Genomic DNA, 12,333 nt, shown 5'->3' with positions numbered 1-12,333 from the left:
GAGTTATCCCCGGTGTCCTGGCCATTATTTATCATGTAAATTGGCTGCAGTGTTTCCCACATTACAACACAGAAACATAGAAGATAGGAGTAGGCCATTCGGCCCTTTGAGCCTGCTCCGCCATTCAATGAGTTCATGGCTGATCATCCAAATTCAGTACCCTGTCCCTGCCTTCTCCCCATATCCCTTTAGCCTTAAGAAATATATCCAACTCTTTCTTGAATATATTTAATGAACTGGCCTCCACCGCCCTCGGTGGCAGAGAATTCCACTTGTTAACCACTCTCTGGGTGAAGAAATTCCTCCTCATTTCAGTACTAAATGGCTTACCCCTTATCCTTAGACTATGACCCCTGGTTCTGGACTCCCCGGCCATCATAAACATCCTTCCTGCATCTAGTCTGTCCAGGCCTGGCAGAATTTTATAGGTTTCGATGAGATCCCCTCTCAATCTTCTAAACTCCAGTGAGTATAAGCCCAATCGACACAATCTCTCCTCATACGTCATTCCTGCCATCCCAGGTATCAGCCTGGTGAATCTTCGCTGCACTCCTTCCATGGCAAGATCGTCCTTCCTCAGGTAAGGGGACAGAAACTGCACACAATACTCAAGGTGCGGTCTCACCAAGGCCCTGTACAACTGTAGCAAGACATCCTTGTTCCTGTACTCGAACCCTCTTGCTACGAAGGCCAACATACCATTTGCCTTCTTAACCGCCTGCTGCACCTGCATGCTTACCTTCAGCGACTGGTGCACAAGAACACCCAGGTCTCTTTGCACTTCCCCTTCTCCCAAACTATTGCCATTCAAATAATAATCTGCCTTCCTGTTTTTGCCACCAAAGTGGATAACCTCACAATTATCCACATTATTGTGCATTTACCATGTTTCTGCCCAATCACCCAACCTGTCCAAATCGTACTGGAGTTTCACGACATCCTCCTCACAGCTTACCCACCCACCCAGCTTTGTGTCGTCTGCAAATTTGGAGATATTACATCCAATTCCCTCGTCCAGATCATTAATATATATTGTGAACAGCTGGGGTCCTAGGACTGATGCTTGCGGTACCCCACTAGTCACTGCCTGCCACTCGGAAAACGACCCGTTTATTCCAACTCTGCTTTCTGTCCGCCAACCAGTTCTCTATCCAAGTCAATACCTTGCCCCCAATTCCATGTGCCTTAATTTTGCACGCTAATCTCATATGTGGGACCTTATCGAAAGCCTTCTGAAAGTCCAAATGCACCACATCCACTGGTTCTCCCTTATCTATTTTACCAGTTACATCCTCAAAAAATTCCAGTAGATTAGTCAAGCATGATTTGCCTTTTGTAAATCCATGTTGACAACAGCGACTACACTTCAAAAAGTACTTCATTGGCTGTAAAACCGTTGCTCGTGAAAGGTGCTGTATAAAGGCCAGTCTTTCTTTAATTTCTCTCCAGTATTTACATTAATTACTTATATAAACCTGTTTTACTGTCTCTTGCAAGGGGAGGAATTGCAGAGGGGCAGCTTAACGCAAACTTCACACGAAGATCTGACAGAGTCACTCGATTCATCAGGACCTGAATATCATTGACATATGGAAGCGGAAAGCAGCAATCAGAATGCGGGCAAACTGCACACGTGTCTTGTGTGTGGACGTGGATTCAACCAAAGGTGCAGCCTGGGGAGGCACAAGTGTAACCAAAGCGAGGAGAGTCCGTGCAAATGTCGGGAATGCGGGAAGGGATTCAGTTGCCTCTCCGAGCTGGAGACTCATCAACGCAGTCACTCCGTGAAATGGCCGTTCACCTGCTCCGTGTGTGGGAAGGGATTCAGTCATTCATTCTCCCTGCAGACACACCAGCGAGTACACACTGGGGAGAGACCGTTCACCTGCTCCGTGTGCGGGAAGGGATTCAGCCATTCTACCTTTCTGCGGGTGCACCAGCGAGTTCACACTGACGAGAGACCCTGTAAGTGCCCTGACTGTGAGAAGAGCTTTAAAAGCGCCAAGGATGTAGCAAGGCATCAATGCATTCACACCGGGGAGAGGCCGTTCACCTGCTCAGTGTGTGGGAAGAGATTCTCTCGTTCGTTCTCCCTGCTGAGACACCAGCGAGTGCACACCGACGAGAAGCCGTTCGCCTGCTCTCACTGTGAGAAGAGGTTTAACCGGTCTTGCCACCTGTTGCTACACGAGCGTGTTCACACCGATGAGAGACCTTTTCAGTGCTCCGACTGCGAGAAGGGCTTCAGAAGATCCAGCGACCTGGTACAGCACCAGCGAGTTCACACCGGGGAGAGGCCGTTCACCTGCTCTGTGTGTGGGAAGGGATTCACTCTCTCCTCCACCCTGCTGACACACCAACGAGTTCACACCGGGGAGAGACCGTTCACCTGCTCTGTGTGTGGGAAGGGATTCACTCTCTCCTCCACCCTGCTGACACACCAACGAGCTCACACCAAGGAGTTCACCTGCTCCGTGTGTGGGAAGGGATTCAGCCATTCTACCTCTCTGCAGGTGCACCAGCGAGCTCACACTGACGAGAGACCCTGTAAGTGCCCTGACTGTGAGAAGAGCTTTAAAAGCGCCGAGGATGTGTCGCGGCATCAACGCATTCACACCGGGGAGAGGCCGTTCAGCTGCTCTCACTGCGGAAAGAGGTTTGGTAAGTCATCGAACCTGGTGAGACACCAGCGAGCTCACACCGGGGAGAGGCCGTTCACCTGCTCAGTGTGCGGGAAGGGATTTGTCCAGTCCCACACTCTGCTGGTACACGAACGTGGGCACACTGACGAGAGGCCGTTCTCCTGCTCTGAGTGCGGGAAAGGATTCACTCGTTCGGACTCTCTGCGGGAACACCAGCTGGTTCACACTGACGAGAGGCCGTTCTCCTGCACTGAGTGCGGGAAAGGATTCACTCGTCCCTCCTCTCTGCGGCTGCACCAGCGAGTTCACACTGACGAGAGGCCGTTCACCTGCTCCGAGTGCGGGAAAGGATTCACTCGTCCCTCCTCTCTGCGGCTGCACCAGCGAGTTCACACTGACGAGAGGCCGTTCACCTGCTCCGAGTGCGGGAAAGGATTCACTCGTCCCTGCTTTCTGCGGGAACACCAGCTGGTTCACACTGACGAAAGGCCGTTCTCCTGCTCCGAGTGCGGGAAAGGATTCACTCGTCTCACCTCTCTGCGGCTGCACCAGCAGGTTCACACTGACGAGAGGCCGTTTAAATGTTCCGACTGCGACAAGAGTTTCAAATGCTCCAAGGTCCTGAAGAAGCATCGACGCATCCACACCGGGGAGAGGTAGTTCAGCTGCTCTCACTGCGGGAAGAGGTTTACCCACTCATCCAATCTTCAGAAACACCAGTTCACCCACACCGGGAAGACGCCATTCCCCTGCTCAGTGTGTGAAAAGGGATTCACCAGTCCATCTCACTTGCTGAGACACCAGCGAGTTCACACCTGAGCGCACTGGTCCCATTCTGCTGTTAATCACATGAAGGACTGTTCTGTGTTAATAATGGCAATTACGGGGTTGTCGGGGGGGGCGGTTTGAAGATGCTGATAACCCCAGTAACTAGGCTGGAGTTTAAGAGGGGTCAGCCTCGGCTCAGTGGACGACACTCTCACCTCTAGAGTCAGAAGGTCGTGGGTTTGAGTCCCACTCTGGAGACTTGAGCACGTAATCTAGGCTGACACTCCAGGGCAGTACTGAGGGAGAGCTGCCCTGTCAGAGGTGCCATCTTTCGGATGTGACGTTAAACCGCTGCCCCGTCTGCCCTCTCAGGTGGGTGTAAAAGATCCCGTGGCTGCTATTTTGAAAAACGGAAGGGAGAAAGGATCTCGACTTGGAAGATCAGGAAGTAGATGTGAAACTGTAATGTCGCTTGAAATGATTGTAAGACTGAATTTAACTGCGACTGTAATAATTGTGTTTTGTAGGTAACAGAGCGTGGGAAAAACCAGTACGAATCCAGTATGAGGTGATTTTGGTGGTGCCTCCTGTGTCACTACCACCACAACTACCATGCTTTACGGGTCTAACAGGACCTGTCCCATCAACCAACATGTTTTTAAGTACGAGCTGCACAGTTATGTGGCACAATTCAGACCCGACATTCCCCTATTGGTTGAGGGTTTCAGTGAGCTCATGATACGACTGAACTCCTCCCTAAAGCATTTTTTATGTTTTGGAGCAAGACAACTGGAGAATAGATATTGAAATTGAAAGCATAAGGGACAACACACACTGGTGGGATATTGGGCTTAATACATCAGCATGCCCTTAGGCTCCTATTATTTCACACGCTCTGGTTGTTCTCCAACTTGTAATGATTTTGTATTTGAGATATGTAACCCATGTAGTAAAACTTTGAACTATGTAAGATCAGAAGTTTGTTTAAGATCTACCCAGTTAAACACAAATGTCACAAGGTAGGGAGTCAAAAATTGTTAGGACTAATAAGACAACATAGGGACAAACATGGAAATTCCTCATTGGATTAGGATAATTTCCCATGTACTGGTCATATCCCAACTTGTAGTAATGATGTGCTTACTATTCTACACCTGCTACCTGAAACACCTAAAGTCCAATGCCCAATCACATTTAAATATGATCACAGCCCAGAACATGCTAGAGTTACATAAACGGAAGAAAAATAATCCATATGTAAGATTTTAGTTTTGAGGGGTCGGCAAATGCCTCGCCCTCAAGGTCGGGATATGTAGGATAGGGTGTACCTGTAGGATTTAGTAAACATTATTAAGATTCGATAACCATTCTAATATAACTATAATATGTGAAATTGTATGTTAAGATCCTAAAAGCCTGTATAAAATGGAGAATGGCTGAGAGCAAAGCAGGATGGGATTATGCCAACCTGACCAAAAACCTCTGTTTAAAATTACTGAAGTAATGGAATGTTGTGCTAAGTTTATGGAGACGAGGAATTCAGCAATATTATGCTTAAAGAGATAAAAACTAGAGAGATAGATAAGAGTTGGAGACGTCCTTCATTGGTCCAGCTATCGGATGGACCGACTGTTTTGTCAACATTCTAGGAAGTGTTCTGTGAAAAGTGAAGATCTGAGATAAGGGTACTTTGTAATGTAGGGAGAAAAAGTCAGAAGGATCAAACAAGGTCATAAGATGGGTAACGAGGGAGCAAGACTTTTTACCAGGTGTTAGAGGGTTAATTACTGCCACGTAGGCAAAACGAGAGGGAAAAGGGTATAAAGGTACAGGTTTTGAACATTGAAAGCGCGCACCATGTTACCAGAGATTGATAGGAGCTTCGGTCAACAGAACACAGCAAGGTCCCAAGGAGGCGCGCTTGGGTCAGCGGAACATAGCAAGATACATCAGGAGACTTGCGCCGCGCTCACTCGGAAGGAACGCTGCGGTTTGAACGAACAGACTGTGACTAGCTTCTTGTTAAGTACTACTTCTTTGTACCGGATGTTTAATGCTTAATAAACCTGTTTTACTGATACACAATATACCTGTACCCAGAGTGGTTTGTGTAGTCACGGACTGTTTTACTGATACACAATATACCTGGACCCAGAGTGGTTTGTGTAGTCACGGACTGTTTTACTGATACACAACATACCTGTACCCAGAGTGGTTTGTGTAGTCACGGATTGTTTTACTGATACACAATATACCTGTACCCAGAGTGGTTTGTGTGGTCATGGACTGTTTTCTTGATACACAATATACCTGGACCCAGAGAGGTTTGTGTGGTCATGGACTGTTTTACTGATACACAATATACCTGGACCCAGAGTGGTTTGTGTAGTCACGGACACATTATTACAAGAGCTTTTGAAAGCTACATCAGTCATCGGGAAAATGCTGGTATCCATTGTTAAGGAAGTGGTATCAAGTCACTTAGAAAATCATAACATGATTAGGCAGAGTCAACATGGTTTTATGAAAAGGAAATCGTGTTTGACAAATTTATTAAGAGCTTTTTGAGGATGTAACTAGCAGGGTAGATAGAGGGGAAGCAGTGGATGTAGTATATTTGGATTTCCAAAAGGCATTCGATAAGGTGCCACATAAAAGGTTATTACACAAGATTAGGGCTCATGGGATTGGGGGTAATATAGTAGCATGGATAGAGGATTGGTTAACGGACTGAAAACAGAGAGCAGGGATAAACAGATCTTTTTCAGGTTGGCAGGCTGTATCTAGTGGGGTGCCGCGTGGATCAGTGTTGGGGCCTCAGCTATTTACAATCTATATTAATGACCTAGATGAAGGGACCGAGTGTAATGTATCCAAGTTTGCTGATGATACAAAGCTAGGTGGGACAGTAAGCTGTGAGGAGCCGTTGGACCTTCTGACAATCACCTTAAATCTGTGTCCTCTGGTTCTCGAGCCTTCCGCCAATGGGAACAGTTTCCCTCTACTCTGTCCAGACCCCCTCACGATTTTGAACACCTCCATCAAATCTCCTCTCAACCTTCTCTGCGCTATGGAGAACAACCCCAGCTTCTCCAGTCTCTCCACATAACTGAAGTCCCTCATCCCTGGTACCATTCTGGTCAATCTCCCCTTAACCTACTCTGCTCTAAGGAGAACAATCCCAGTCTCTCCACGTAACTGAAGTTCCTCATCCCTGGTACCATTCTGGTCAATCTCCACTTAACCTTCTCTGCTCTAAGGAGAACAATCCCAGTCTCTCCACGTAACTGAATTCCCTCATCCCTGGTACCATTCTGGTAATCTTTTCTGCAGCCTCTCTAAGGCCTTCACATTCTTCCTAAAGTGCGGTGCCCAGAATTGGACACAATAAGAAAGAAAGACTTGTATTTATAAGAACATAAGAAATAGGAGCAGGAGTCGGCCATTCAGCCCTTCGAGCCTGCTCCGCCATTCAATGAGATCATGGCTGATCTTCTGCCTCAACTCCATTCACCAGCCCTATCGTCATATCCCTTGATGCCCTTACTAGTCAGAAATCTATCGACTTCTGCTTTGAATATACTCAATGACTGAGCCTCCACAGCCCTCTGGGGTAGAGAATTCCAAAGATTCACCACCCTCTGTGTGAAGAAATTTCTTCTCATCTCAGTCCTGAATGGCCTACCCTTTATCCTGAGGCTGTGGCCCCTGGTTCTAGACTCCCCAGCCAAGGGAAACATTCTCCCAGCATCCACCCTATCAAGCCCTGTAATAATTGTGTATGCTTCAATGAGATCCCCTCTCATTCTTCTGAATTCAAGAGAATACAGGCCTAGTTTACTCAATCTCTTCTCATACGACAGTCCCGCCATCCCAGGAATCAATCTCGTGAACCTTCGTTGCACTCCCTCTATGGCAAGTATATCCTTCCTTAGGTAAGGAGACCAAAATTGTACACAGTACTCCAGGTGTGGTCTCACCAAGGCCCTATATAATTGGAGGCAGCGTTGGTGGTACCACTCCAGTGATTTGAGGTGCACTGGAGAGGTACCACCAATGCTGCCTCCGCACGATCCTGCAAATTTATTGGCAGGATAGGTGCAGCAACGTCAGTGTTCTCGCTCAGGCCGACATCCCCAGCATCGAAGCTTTGACCACGCTCAATCAGCTCCGATGGACGGGTCACATTGTCCGCATGCCCGATACGAGACACCCAAAACAAGCGCTCGACTCGGAGCTCCGACACGGGAAGAGAGCCCGAGGTGGGCAGAGGAAACAATTCAAGGACACCCTCAAAGCCTCCTTGAAAAGGTGCAACATCCCCACCGACACCTGGGAATCCCTGGCCCAAGACCGCACAAAGTGGGGAAGCATCCGGGAAGGCGCCGAACACCTTGAGTCTCTCCGCCGGGAGCAAGGGGAAGCCAAACGCAAGGAGTGCACATCAACCCAAACACCCCACCCACACGCCCCTTCAACCACTGTCTGCCCCACCTGTGACAGAGGCTGTCGGTCCCGCATTGGAATCATCAGTCACCTGAGAACTCATTTTTAATGTGTAAGCAAGTCATCCTTGGTTCCGAGGGAGTGCCTAAGAAGAAAGATATAATTGGAGTAAGACTTCTTTACTCCTATACTCAAATCCTCTTGTAATGAAGGCCAGCATATCATTTGCCTTCTTAACCGTCTTTCATGACCACTGGACGTCCCAAAGCGCTTTACAGCCAATGAAGTACTTTTTGAAGTGTAGTCACTGTTGTAATGTGGGAAACGCGGCAGCCAATTTGCGCACAGCAAGCTCCCACAAACAGCAATGTGATAATGACCAGATAATCTGCTTTTTCGTCATGTTGATTGAGGGATAAATATTGGGCTCAAAACACCGGGGATAACTTATTCGAAATAGCACCACGGGATCTTTTACGTCCACCTGAGGGGGCAGACGGGGACCTCGGTTTAACGTCTCATCCGTCGGACGGCACCTCCGACACTGCAGCACTCCTTCATTACTGCCCCGATGACAATGCGGCAATCCCACAGCATTGCTTCCCCCGAATGTGCGGCGCTCCCGCAGTACTTTCTCTCTGATGGAGCAGCGCTCCCTGAGCACTGCCCCTCCGACAGTGCAGTGCTCCCTCAGTACAGCCCCTCCGACAGTGCAGCGCTCCCTCAGTACTGCCCCTCCGACAGTGCGGTGCTCCCTCAGCACTGCCCCTCCGACAGTGCAGCGCTCCCTCAGTACTGCCCCTCCGACAGTGCGGTGCTCCCTCAGTACAGCCCCTCCGACAGTGCGGCGCTCCCTCAGCACTGCCCCTCCGACAGTGCGGTGCTCCCTCAGTACAGCCCCTCCGACAGCGCAGCGCTCCCTCAGTACTGCCCCTCCGACAGTGCGGCGCTCCCTCAGCACTGCCCCTCCGACAGTGCGGTGCTCCCTCAGTACAGCCCCTCCGACAGTGCAGCTCTCCCTCAGTACTGCCCCTCCGACAGTGCGGCGCTCCCTCAGTACTGCCCCTCCGACAGTGCGGCGCTCCCTCACTACTGGCCCTCCGACAGTGCAGCGCTCCCTCAGTACTGGCCCTCCGACAGTGCAGCGATCCCTCAGTACTGCCCCTCCGACAGTGCGGCGCTCCCTCAGTACTGCCCCTCCGACAGTGCAGCGCTCCCTCAGTACTGGCCCTCCGACAGTGCGGCGCTCCCTCAGTACTGGCTCTCCGACAGTGCGGCGATCCCTCAGTACTGCCCCTCCGACAGTGCGGCGATCCCTCAGCACTGCCCCTCCGACAGTGCGGTGCTCCCTCAGCACTGCCCCTCCGACAGTGCGGCGCTCCCTCAGCATTGCCCCTCCGACAGTGTGGCGCTCCCTCAGCACTGTCCCTCCGACAGTGCGGCGCTCCCTCAGTACTGCCCCTCCGACAGTGCAGTGCTCCCTCAGTACTGGCCCTCCCACAGTGCGGCGCTCCCTCAGTACTGCCCCTCCGACAGTGCGGCGGTCCCTCAGCACTGCCCCTCCGACAGCGCGGCGCTCCCTCAGCATTGCCCCTCCGACAGTGTGGCGCTCCCTCAGCACTGTCCCTCCGACAGTGCGGCGCTCCCTCAGTACTGCCCCTCCGACAGTGCAGTGCTCCCTCAGTACTGGCCCTCCCACAGTGCGGCGCTCCCTCAGTACTGCCCCTCCGACAGTGCGGCGGTCCCTCAGCACTGCCCCTCCGACAGCGCGGCACTCCCTCAGCACTGCCCCTCCGACAGTGCGGCGCTCCCTCAGTACTGGATAAGGGGTAAGCCATTTAGGACAGAAATGAGGAGGAATTTCTTCACCCAGAGAGTGGTGAACCTGTGGAATTCTCTACCACACAAGGCAGTTGAGGCCAATTCATTAAATGTATTCAAGAAGGAGTTAGATATATTTCTTAAGGCTAAAGGGATCAAGGGATATGGGGAGAAGACAGGGACAGGGTACTGAATTTGGATGATCAGCCATGATCTCATTGAATGGCGGAGCAGGCTCGAGGGGCCGAATGCCCTACTCCTGCTCTGATCTTCTATGTTTCTATTTATCTGTTCAGCCTTGGTCAGTGTGGTAAACCACTGTTATTGCATATTGTTACCTCTGGTTGGCGCTGTGTACGAATGCATGCCTCAGCTGGCTCCGCCCACATGACCAGGTATAAAGGTGGGTGTTTCAGCTACCCACTTCCTTCTTGGAACCAGTCGTCCACGAGAGGCATGCTCTGTTCTTTAGTTAATAAAAGCCTTTTCATTACCTTCCTAATTCATCGCCTTTTATGGAGTAATTGATAAGCGTATCAATTTTATTAACTAAAAGTAAAATGGCGACACCTGAGCAGCAACAGCAACAACAACAGCAGGCGTTGCTGCGAGCCCTCAGACCAGCATGCCTGGACCTTGACCCTCAAGCAGCGGGTTCATCGACCAACTTCGAACACTGGCTGAGCTGTTTTGAATCCTTCCTAGAAGCCTCTGCCGTGACGTCGGAGGAGAACAAACTAAAAGTTTTGACCGCCCAGGTGAGCCCTCAAGTATATACACTCATCCGGGACGCTGCTACGTACACGGCGGCCCTTGAACTACTAAAAGGGCAATACACGCGCCCAGTGAACACGATTTACGCCAGACACCTCTTGGGATCCCGCAGGCAGCAACCGGGGGAATCGGTAGAGGCATTTTTACGGGCGTTACAGACACTCTGCAGGGACTGCGACTGTAAGGAGGTAACGGCTGCGGGGCACGCAGAGGGACTTACCTGTGATGCCTTCGTTAGGGGCCTCCAGTCCGACTACTCCCGGCAGAGACTGCTCGAAAGCAAGGAGCTCGACCTGAAGATGGCCGTAGCCCTTGCGCTCTCGTTAGATGCGGCCCACCGAAACCTCGAAGCATACTCACGTAACGGCGCCGCGCCATGGCCATCGCGACCTTGGGACATGGGACCACCGCCCCCGGTACCAACTGCTGCAGCGATGTCCCGAAATCAACTGGGACCGCCGCCCCCGGTACCAACTGCAGCGATGCCCCGTAACCAGGCCCAAAAATGCTATTTCTGTGGCCAGTTAAAACACCCTAGAGCGCACTGCCCGGCTAAGACCGCTACCTGCTCGGGCTGCGGGAAGAAAGGCCATTACGCCAATGCCTGCAGGGGGAAACCCGCGAACGCCAGCAGCGCCGCGTGCGAACCGTGGGGGCAGCCATCTTATCCGCCATTTTGTGCACCTCCGGCCGCATGGCCGCCGCCATTTTGTCCGCCGCACTCAACCGCCATTTCGTCTCCAGACTCGACCACCGTCTCGTCGGACGACCATATCGACTCACTAAGCCATACACTGGCCTCCGTCACGCTGGATCAAGCCCTCCCTCATCATCTGTCCAGGTCCATGATGGACATCACGGTAAACGGCCGTGCCACCACTTGCCTATTTGACAGCGGGAGCACAGATAGTTTTATTCACCCCGACACGGTACGTAGCCACTCCCTCATGGTCCTGCCAACGCGCCATCGGATTTCTATGGCGTCTAAGTCCCATTCAATGGACGTTGGCGGCTACTGTGTGGTGACCCTTTCAGTTAGGGGCACAGAATATAAAAATTTTAAACTTCTAGTCCTGCCTCGTCTTTGCGCTGCCGTGCTGCTAGGGTTGGATTTTCAGTGCCACCTTAAAAGTGTCACATCAGCATACGGTGGACCCCTCCCCCCACTCACAGTCTGCAACCAACACCTTTTAAATCGCCCGCCGCACACCACTTGCAGCCTTTCCACACTCAAAGTCCCCCCCTCCCTTGTTCGCTAACCTCACCCACGACTGTAAACCCATCGCTACAAAGAGCAGGCGGTACAGCGCCGGGGACAGAGCTTTTATCAGTTCTGAGGTGGAGCGGCTCTTGAAGGAGGGCATTATCGAAGGGAGCACCAGCCCCTGGCGAGCCCAGGTTGTAGTCGTTAAAACCACCGATAAACGCCGCCTGGTCATTGACTACAGCCAAACCATAAACCGGTACACTCAGCTGGACGCATACCCCCTTCCTCGCATATCTGATATGGTCAATCAGATTGTGCAATACAAAGTATTCTCCACCATTGACCTTAAGTCAGCATACCACCAACTCCCCATCCGCCATGAGGACCGCCAGTATACGGCCTTCGAGGCGAACGGCCGCCTCTACCACTTCCTTAGGGTTCCCTTCGGCGTCACCAATGGGGTTTCGGTCTTCCAAAGGGAGATGGACCGGATGGTTGACCAGAACACGCTGCAGGCCACCTTTCCCTATCTGGATAACGTCACCATCTGTGGCCACGACCAGCAGGACCATGACGTTAATCTAGAAAAATTCCTCCGTACGGCCCAACGGCTGAACCTAACGTACAATAAGGAGAAATGTATGTTTCGCACCAAGTGCCTTGCCATTCTCGGCT

The 12,333-nt window shown here is 51.3% G+C and overlaps 1 protein-coding gene across 1 annotated transcript; it reads left to right on the top strand.

The window, feature by feature from the left end:
* Positions 1-1,503: 1,503 nt before the first annotated feature.
* On the top strand, positions 1,504-5,497 carry LOC147120764 (uncharacterized). Its single transcript, XM_085986998.1, has one exon. It carries the CDS (start codon positions 1,590-1,592, stop codon positions 3,300-3,302), a length of 1,713 nt encoding a protein of 570 aa, XP_085843124.1. The 5' UTR covers positions 1,504-1,589; the 3' UTR covers positions 3,303-5,497.
* The last annotated feature ends 6,836 nt before the right edge of the window (positions 5,498-12,333 follow it).

This window comes from Somniosus microcephalus, chromosome 4 (genome assembly GCF_052327205.1).
Source record: "Somniosus microcephalus isolate GS21.2 chromosome 4, FLI_Smic_1.0, whole genome shotgun sequence".
NCBI classification, from domain to species: domain Eukaryota; kingdom Metazoa; phylum Chordata; class Chondrichthyes; order Squaliformes; family Somniosidae; genus Somniosus; species Somniosus microcephalus.
This window is presented reverse-complemented; position numbering and strand designations above follow the sequence as displayed.